The sequence below is a fragment of the Diadema antillarum genome, unplaced genomic scaffold (genome assembly GCF_040938485.1).
Source record: "Diadema antillarum isolate AM-2024a unplaced genomic scaffold, OU_Dant_1.0 scf00000029, whole genome shotgun sequence".
In the NCBI taxonomy this organism is placed as follows: domain Eukaryota; kingdom Metazoa; phylum Echinodermata; class Echinoidea; order Diadematoida; family Diadematidae; genus Diadema; species Diadema antillarum.
The window spans coordinates 1,742,549-1,752,760 of record NW_027270918.1 but is presented as its reverse complement, the minus strand read 5'-3'; the positions used below and the strand labels follow the sequence as shown (position 1 = coordinate 1,752,760).

The window sequence follows — 10,212 nt, the reverse complement described above, 5'->3', positions numbered from 1 at the left end:
TAACCTTTAATTTTTTCTGCACTGAAGTCAGGTCAAAGAAAGCCCAATCTTGCGCAAATCAAAAGGAAAGGTAACTATACTTATGTCATGATCGGGTTCTTGATTAGTGACGTTAGCTGTAAGAATATTTGGATTAGCTAGTAAATGAGTGGCATTAGCTTTAAGACACCTTCTCCTGTAAGCTGAATTTGTAAATTTTGGTTCGTTCATGTCATATGTGTTGCGTATGGAACATTCGCATTCGCAATGAATGGCATAAATTTACCGGTAGGCATTTTGTAGGCCTAACCCGTTACCGGTACAGACTAACAATGTTACAGTTAAATTAAATCATTACGAAATTACGATGCGGTAAAACTTTAATAAGAACTTGATGTTAACGTTGGAATTTCAATTTCTATTTATTTTCACACACCATTCACATGACATGTATCACAAACCCCTTGTGCATGTGGGGACAAGTACCGGTAAATTTACAAATTCAAAGAAGTAGGACAAGAGTAGGATCTAGGGTCCTAATTAACGATAGATAGATCTAACGTTACTGTAACGTTACTGTAACGCGAGTAATTTTTCGCGCTTGGCCGGTAAAGAAGAGTTTTGTGTGTTTTTGATTCCGCGGGATCAAGACACCAAGTACCGGTACAGGAACATACGGCAATAAAAAATATTCGTGTGCTTTTATTTTCGTGCTAGTTTGTGGTTGCGCGAAATGCGCGAAAATTTCCACTTTTTCAGTAGCCTATCTACCACTCGGCACTCTACCAGTATTCGGTCACCAAGTGACCTACCGATATTCAATGACTTATCACTCATCACCAGCCAGTAAGTTCTAGCTAACTGTCGCAACTCGCGCAAATCACATCAATTCACATACTTGCGCACTCATTCACAACAGGAAAGTCCCTTAGTCCCCTCCAAAAATTGACTCTTTTAGAATCTACACATTCTAAGAAGTTATAGTGGCCCACATGTATCCTAGCAGCAGTCTACATTAGAGAGACTTGTAGTTGTACTAAATGCTAAACGTAATATGAAGGCCCGAATCCACAAATGTGGTACAATGTGAATTTTACGATCATGTGATCACATTGAGTTTGATACTTGACATTTTTTTTTTTGACACCTCAAACTCATTCAATATAATCTTCATTAATGACACTTCATACCATAGCTTAACTAGTGTTTACTTTCTATTCTATAGACACTACATGGCCCTGTCGCTGTACACAAGTGTCTGATGCACGGGGACGCCTTGCTTTGCATGGCATCTGGTCGAGCTAACCATAGCTATTCAATCGATATTGACATACACATTTCACAACCTACTGAAAATGAAGATTAAATATGCAGCATGTGCGAATGGTAAATCTGATAATCGTGAGTTCACGCGATCTAAATGCAATTTTAAAGGTCGCAATGTCAACCATTCTGCTACACTCAAGCAGCGCACGCACGCAAAAGATCGCTTCCAGCCAGTACCTATGAGCAATTAGTTCAATGACCTACTGTCTGTCCATACCTCTGTTCATTTCTTTAGACGAAGCGAATGTTGCTGTGAGCATGGCTACCATTGTCCAGTCTGCCAATGGCCCCACTGAGGTCATTAATGCCAGGCGCACAGAGTCTCTTGACGCTCCCAACATCCTCAAGCTGGTAACCAAGACAACGCAGCCCCAGTTTGGACTGGTGGATGTTGTCAACATCATGTGAGTATCTTTGTTGATATTAGCAAAGAGAATGTGAAAACTTGCTTTGTTGTTCATTCCTAGTCATGTTAGATCATACTGTATATATGCCTGTAGGAATTAGAAAGAAATATCTGTGAAAATGTCATTGGTCTTTGTTGTGAGGCAGCTCGCTTTTAGCACATCAAATATATTTTGTTTAACATGTCTTTATCAAGGTATGAGTGCTGTATTAAATTCATAAAAATACCTAATTCACAGTCTTTTTGCCAATCTGTCTGAACAAGCATGAAATGTACATACTATACTTGAAATGACGCAGCCCATATTTAATAGAATAATGATAGGATAGCATAGATCAGTCACAAACCTGCAGCAGTGTCAAATTTTCTTTATTAAACATCACTGAATTTTATGTGGATTGCACTTATTTTGTCATAATAATCATGGCAAAACCCCTGACTAAGACAAAAATGTCTTCATAGAAATGCATTGATGTATGAAAAGGTTGATCAAGTGAACCAGAGTTCAAGTAGAATCATTCCTGTAGTTTTGTATGTGTATGGGTATTTAGACTTGTCAAATTGCATTCTTGTGATTAAAGTGCTGTACCATTCCAAACAGAGGACTGTCAGCTAGTCTGAGGTGCTAACATTTCATTTCATGTCTCACAGTGAAAAGGCGGTCCTGGCTGTAACACTCAACAATGAGCGAGAGGAAATCCTAGCCCATGCAGCCTTCTTCGACTACCCCAATGTGGACGCCGTCGACCACGCAGAATGGCAAGAGTGGCTGAATGAATTCTACGACACGGAGCAGTGCACTGTAAGCATCATGCCAGACAGATGCTGAAATCATATTTGATATTGAACAATTTCATATGTTAATTCCTGTAGCATCACAGAATACCGAAACTGACACTGACATTCTAACAAACTGTGAAATATCATTAAGACTCACCTTTTCAAATGTCACCTTCAAACATTGTCATTCGACGTGATTTGCATTTCAGGTGCTTTGATACTATGGTTATTGGTATAATTGCTATCATTAGTATCAAAAGCATTGTATCATAACAGTTTACACTGTAATTTATGGGGTAGTCTTGCTGTTTGTGTTTTCCCAGTGCACATGCACAGAAATAGAAGGGAAAAATCAAAAAGAAAGGGAATAACAAACAAATGAAGTCACAACATCTTTTTACGTGATAGCTTGTCATTAAGTACTGACTGGCAGCAAATTGTAACTTGAGCATATGTTTCAATCACACCTGTATAAGTTGCCACCACATAATGCATTCTCTATGTTCTACACATATATATATGTGCAGCAGTAAGAGTACAGTCTTTACCTATCTGAAGTTCATAGGAGTCCTGTGTTATTTGTATACGTATATTTTTTAAAATTCAACATTTCATATCTGCCTTCTTTCAGCCCTTGAACACGCTCTTCATGCACTACTTTGTCGCCAAGCCGGCATTTGCTCATGGGAGTGCCAAAGAAATCATCAGGTAAAATGCTGTGTTTCTTGACTCCAGGGGATGTTATGTTATGATATGTTATGATATGTGTGCCGGCATTATTTGCATGTGATTGCCTAAGAAACATAAGGGAACATCTAGTAGTAATTACTGTTTCCTCTAATTGAATTGAATATACTGGCAGGAGTCCATTTACACTCAACATCTCATTTTTAATCTAATTTTATCTCAAGATAGCATTGTTAAAATCAGAGGAATACATGTTTCAGTTTTGCTCAGAAAATTCTTTGGGTTCTATAGTGATAAAAAAAAAGTTTACCTTTGACCTCTTGCTACTGAACTCTTTGTGTGCTTGATGCACTTTCCAATCACTTTCATGTTCATGTAAGCAACCCATATTGTCTCATGTCATGATGGGACGGAAATTTGGAGTTTCTTCTTATTTGTGATTTAATTTCATATTGTAGAATACACCGTGCCTACTCGAGTACTTGATGAATGATTGTTCTTACTTTTAGACTATAGTATAAATGTTTGACCGGCTAAAGGCAGGGCTCGACATTAATGGAGGCCCGGTGGTCCGGGGCCACTAGAATTGATGTCGGGCCACCAAATTTCCACAAAGAATATCTTTTGGTGGCCTGATTGGGCATGTAAGAATCAGAATGGATTGTCATGTTTCTGTTCGTTTCAGGCCACTAAGTTTCGGATTTAAAGAAAGATTTTAGAGGCCCTGACAGGCAAACCCCCCCCCCAAAAAAAAAAAAAACAAAACAAAAAACAAACAAACAATTGTGCCAAGCCTTGCTATAGGTATTACTCCAATTTCCACATGATTAGTAACATGATATACCATGTCTTTCCAGGACTGTGTTCAATGCAGTTCCAGACATCCACTTCCTGTACCTGGTCCTGCCTAGTGGAGTCTTCCCTGAACCAGCCCTGGCCCATAACTTCAGTGCCATGGAGCCTAAGAATGGGGCCAAAGCACTGGAGAGTTTTAGTGTCTTCGTCTGTCACAGACATAACCACTGCCCTGTACTTTTTGTCAGGAAAGCAAGGTGAGAACTCTCTCATGGTTTCAAAAACAAGGACACTTGCTATCTAGTTTCATTTAACCTCATTTTTGTTTTGTGACATCACAGTATCAAACTAGAGAGGGGCCGTCAAAGGCGGCAGACCCACGCCTTGTACAAAGTCGGGGTAAACATACTGTGCATTCGGTCATCTACCAGAATTCGGTCACTTAATTGCCAGTGTCCTTTATCACCAGCCAGTGCGTTCTACCAAAGATCGTACACTGAAGTGTACGATCTTTGGTTCTACAGTCACATCACACGCAAATCACATCATTTCACATACGGTAACACTCATTCACCACAGGAAAGTCCTTTAGTCTCCTCCAAAAATCCATCGAAAATCCCAAATTCCACCGTCAAAAGTGCAGATTCGGAACTTTTCCAAGCGCGCGCGAATTAAGTCCAGTTTTAAGAGTATTGTCTACGCGACGGGTCGCCGAAAAAGCGCTAAAAATCGAGAAATACGCCGTTTTCTTGCGGGATATTTTGCTTATAGCAAGCCGAGAGTGTGTTGATATCAAAGGTCGTATGAGTGTACGATCTTTGATGGTATCCACAAAAGCGCAAAAGAAAAACAAAATTTACGTACCCCCTAGGCAATTACCCCTATGATTAGTGTCTACGGGAATTATTCAATGCAAGGGTTAAATGCAAATGTCTACTGCACCAGCATTCGGTCACCAACGAGCGCCGCAACGTCCCCGATGCTATTTTGCACCAACAGGGTAGAGCGCGATGCATTTTCAGCGGCCTTGCACACGCATTGACATTGAGCGCGCATATCGTGCAGTGTGACTGCGACCGAGCAAATGCTCCTCCAACGAAAAAAACAATCAATTTTAATTTGAAAAATCATCAAAATACGGGCCAGTTTGTGACGACGGAGAACGAACTTTCATAAATCCAGAAGGACATAGTCCTTCAAATAGGCCTAAACGTAAATTTCGGAATTCTTACGAACATTTGAGCAGCGAAGTCCGATCGTTTGGGAGTTTATGTTTTCGTATAGTAGCGGAAAATCGCAAAGTGAGAAACGGGAAATTTTCGGAGTGGTCACTATACCATGGGGTCAAAACTTAAAGGTCGCACAGAATTTGCAAGGGTCAACCGATTATCACCAAAATCTAATCGATTCTTTCCTGTCATTATCCAGACATCCCCTGAACATTTCGTGCAAATCCGTTTACCCGTTCTCTTGTTATCTTGTACACAAACAAACAAACAAACAAACAAACAAACAAACAAACAAACAAACAAACAAACAAACACACAAACAAAAAAACAAACAAACAAACAAACAAACAAACAAACAAACAAACATACGGAACCCTTTACATAACCCCCTGCCGATTTTCATCGGCGTGGGTAAATATCTTTTGTGGTACATATTTGATTGGTACTAGCTCTGTAGGGATATGTACAATGTATTGTGTTATTGTGTTATTTTGGGAAATCACAGTCATGCTATTTTGTAGTAATTTCAGATTGGTAATGCAGATATGTAGACTACTTTCCAATTCAATTGCACATCATTGTTTTACAGGCTGTTCATCTGTGGTATATATGTCTGTCGTCCAGCTTTGTGTTTAGTTGATTTACAATGGATCTACTTTGACTTGATTGATCTCTTGCCCAGAGTTGAGGACCACGATGATCTGACCCCAATATTCAACCGGCAAAGTGACATGCTGAAAACGACCTATGGTGACTTCTTCCTGGCCGAGCTGATTGAATCCCAAGATGACAACAACCAGGCTATCATAGTGGAGGTACAGCCAAGTACTCTTCTATTAATTTTCTTCACTGTATACTTTTGCTCATTAGAAATGACCAAGTGCTAAAGGAATTTGTTGTCCTTTACAACTTGATCTGTGAGTTTCATTGTGCTAGAAGATGTCGTAACCGTGTACGCGAGTAGTGAAATATGTAATTCAAATTGATTTTCAGGTTGAGCAGTGGCTCTTAGACAAAAGTAAGGCATTCATAAAGTATTTAAAATATTTAAAGTTATCCTGCTGTTATTACATACATTTGAAAATTGCTCCAGATGAGAGACAATACACTTGGTATGAATCTCCGTATGCTAAATGATATGTTACACTGGAATCTATCATATTCATACACATATGTTAGATGAGACAATTTCTTTCTTTGACCAAGTTTTGTACAGGAGTGTTGTTGTATTTGTCATAATATGCCTTCACAAATGTTATATGATGAAGTGTCTCTTTCACAGGAAAATGAAAGAAATTGGAATCTTAGCCAGTACATAACAGGGAATAATTTCATAGTATGGCATCACAATTTGCTATGCATTTTAGATATGACCGCTATACAAAATTTCTTGTGTGTAGCAGGTTTTTTACACAGGACTGTACAGGACTTTGTTTAAAGTATTTTCCCATTGTCAAAACTGCTAATCAATTATTACCTGCATAGTATGGTTCCAGAAACTCCAAGAATACTGGCCTCTCAAATAGACACGATAGACATGTGATAGACTTTAACGCAATTTGAATGACTTTACTCCTTGACAATCTCTGCTATGACCGTGTGTGCTCAGACCGAGGGAACGGCCGTGGGTTTCATGAGTCTCTCCACCGATGTGGACGTGGCTCTCCTCAACACCTGCTTTGAGCTGGGACCGTTCCATGGGCTCAGGAAACCACACCCCGATGATGTGCTGAGGGCCCCCACTCCACCACCCCCTGGTAGGTCACACCTTGTTCTCTGGTTCTATTTGATGTCAGCAACAGAGTGTTTAAATGATTTATGTTGTTGATTAATGATGTCAGCGGCAGAGCGTTTGCTTAATTTATGTTGTTGATTCATTTTTTAAGGAAAAAAAATCACAAGCATTTTGTGTAGTATGAAAACCACAAGTCCAGTGAGAAATGCACAACTCACTCCGTAAAAATGCTTATAAATTTTTGTACATTGCAAATTTTGTGAAGCTCATAAACACCATGCTTTCATTTACTGGTATGTCATTGTATTGTTCAATGCTCAGTACAAGTGTCCTGATAATTTGCCAATGTTGAGCTGCTTGGTAATACTTTTGTCTATGACATGTTTGTTTGTTTGTTTGTTTGTTTGTTTGTTTTGTCCATTCTGTATTAAAAATTACAAGATGGAGACTTCATCATCTGTTTTCCATGAAAAGGAAATCTAAGTAGAGATGGAAAATTGACTAAACTTACTTAAACTGTACATTATCCTGAGGTGTCGTATGTCATGAAATGTATTCATGAAGTAGAGTATTGTGTATGAGACATCAAGTTTACTCTCGTACAATATGCGTTTCTTGCCCCCAGAAGAACCAGCGCTTCCTGATGATGCGGCATCTGGGAGCCAGGCAGGCAGTGAGAAACCACTGTCTCGAACCAGCTCAGTCTCATCCAGCAAGAAAGGTATCCAACCTTGTCCACTCTCTCTCTCTCATGCTTTTTGCACATTTTTATTCTAAAGGGATAGTATAGTTTCAGTTGAGATGGGGAGTCAGATTTTTAACTTATTGCGAGATAATTACAAATCACTCATGGAATATTAAAGGGTATACAATTCTAAGAGGAATAAAAAATTTATTTTGATGAAAATCGGTTTTGGCACGGCTGAGATATCCAAAACAAAGTAAAACACAGTGGTCCTAATAAAAGTTGGGTCCCACGTTTTAATAGGACTTCTTTGTATTTGGATATCTCAGCCATTTCAAAACAAATTTTTCTCAAGTAAGCTTTGAATTGTATGCCCCTTGATATTTCATAAGAACTTTCTCATTACCTCACAAAAAAAGTTGAGAACCTGAAGCTCCATCTCAACCAAAACTATGCCATCCCTTGAAAGCCTCATTTCTTCTTTTTGATTCTCTTGTGAGTATCCATCTCTTATATTACAAATCTGTCTTTGTCCACTTTTGTCTATCACTTTGCATAATAGATGTAGAAAGTACACTGTCGTGGCATCCAGATGTTGATGTTAAATGAAACATAAATGAACGGAATGTGATCATCAAGTTGTATTAGGATGGAGAGTGTTCAGTGTCTTACAGTTATCTTTGATACTGATGTACTGTAATATGTGAGAGATGAATATTGTGAAGATGGGGGGAAATTTCATGCTTGGAACATTGCTATGATGGGAGATGCAATTTAAGTGTGGTAGTTTGAAACAATGTTGGTGAAAATGTCATCATGTGCTATACTTTAATGGTAGAAAAAACAAACAAAACAAGGATAGCATGCCAATGATTAGCATAAGTAATCAGAAGGAGCATATGACTTTGCAGTTATTCAGACACCGTTGTTTTGTATAATATGTCAGGGCTGCACACTAACCCATTTTTTCTGCCGGTCCGACCTGTCTCTGTCGGACCGGTAAATGCCCCGTTTTACCAATTTTTACCGGTCCAAACAGAAAATTTACCGGTCAACAACGACAACCTAAAAAAATCTAAATGACTTGCAAACTTATTTTCTTGTTTTTTTATGGACGTACCCCCCCCCATGTACATTTTGCAGATTGATATTTTTTTTAAAACTTGCATTATTTATTGCACAAGAAATTTTTAAAAAAGATAGGAAAAAAATAGAATGTTTGTTTGTGAATTACGATGTAAAATGATTATGAACAAAATCAGATAGCATCAAATGCGTTTGTGACTTTTTCTGAACATCGGACTTGCTGCGTAACCTGCTCTTGGTGGTCAGTTGGATTGCGACGATTTAATGATTTATTTTAGCTGTGATATTTTCTGATGCACGCGCAACAAGGGGTTCTTTATTTTTCTCCCGATAATCTCTTCGCATTTGTGCATGCGTTCTTGAAATGTACACGACATGCAGGGCCGAATTCGCAATCCTTTTTGCGCCCATTTCCACCTCAAATATTAGCGGGATTGTGACGACTGCATATTACTTCGGCTGTAATATTATGCACACGCCAAAAGGGGTTGAAAATGTGTCCTATATTTTTTCCCGATAAACTCTTCGAATTTCGTAAGTGCGTTCTTAAAAGATGTACCACACGGCCGAATTCATGATACTTTTTGCACCTATTTCTACCTCAAATATCAGCGGGATTGTGACGATTTCATAAATTACTTCGGCTGTAATCTTTTATGATGCACGGGCCAAAAGGGGTTGTAAATGTGTCCTTTATTTTTTCCCGATAACTTTTCGAATTTCGAAGTGCGTTCTTAAGTTCCACACGGCCGAATTCATGATACTTTTTTCGCCTATTTCTTACCTCAAATATTAGCCGAATTGTGGCGATTTCATGAATTACTTCGGATGTAATCTTTTGTGATGCACGCACCAGCTAGAATGGTTGAAAATGCGTTCTTTATTTTTCTCCCCATAATCTCTTCGCATTCCGTACATGCGTTCTTGAAAGGTATACGACACGGCCGAATTCACGATCCTTCTTGCGCCTATTTCTACCTCAAATATCAGCGGGATTGCGATGATTTCATGAATTACTTCGGCTGTAATCTTTTATGATACACGCACCAAAAGGGGTTGAAAATGTGTCCTTTATTTTTTTGCCGATAAATTCTTCGCATTTCGTAAATGCGTTCTTAAAAGATATGCGACACGGCCAAAAATCATGATTCTTTTTGCGCCTATTGTTTCCTCAAACTTCAACGGGATTGCGATGATTTTATGAATTATTATTCGGCTGTAATCTTTATGATGCACGGGCCAAAAGGGGTTGAAAGTGTGTCCTGTATTTTTCTCCCAATAATCTCTTCGCATTTCGTACATGCGTTCTTAAAAGGTAGGCCTATACGACACGACCGAATTCACGATCCTTTTATAGCGCCTATTTCTACATCAAATATTAGCGGGATTGCGATATGTCATTAATTATTTCGGCTGTAATCTTTTGTGATACATGCACCAGAAGGGTTGAAAATGCGTTTTTTATTTTTCTCCCGATAATCTCTTCGCATTTGTGCATGCGTTT

General features: G+C 38.8%; 1 protein-coding gene across 1 annotated transcript in view; it reads left to right on the top strand.

The window, feature by feature from the left end:
* Positions 1 to 1,563: 1,563 nt before the first annotated feature.
* LOC139737937 (cilia- and flagella-associated protein 61-like) overlaps positions 1,564 to 10,212 on the top strand; it is a 29,044-nt gene continuing 20,395 nt past the window's right edge. Inside the window, exons 1-7 of the mRNA XM_071648605.1 lie at positions 1,564 to 1,709; positions 2,363 to 2,513; positions 3,123 to 3,199; positions 4,036 to 4,230; positions 5,885 to 6,017; positions 6,812 to 6,959; positions 7,563 to 7,658. Of these exons, the coding sequence (XP_071504706.1) occupies positions 1,564 to 1,709; positions 2,363 to 2,513; positions 3,123 to 3,199; positions 4,036 to 4,230; positions 5,885 to 6,017; positions 6,812 to 6,959; positions 7,563 to 7,658 (946 nt within the window). The remainder of the gene's footprint in view (positions 1,710 to 2,362; positions 2,514 to 3,122; positions 3,200 to 4,035; positions 4,231 to 5,884; positions 6,018 to 6,811; positions 6,960 to 7,562; positions 7,659 to 10,212) is intronic.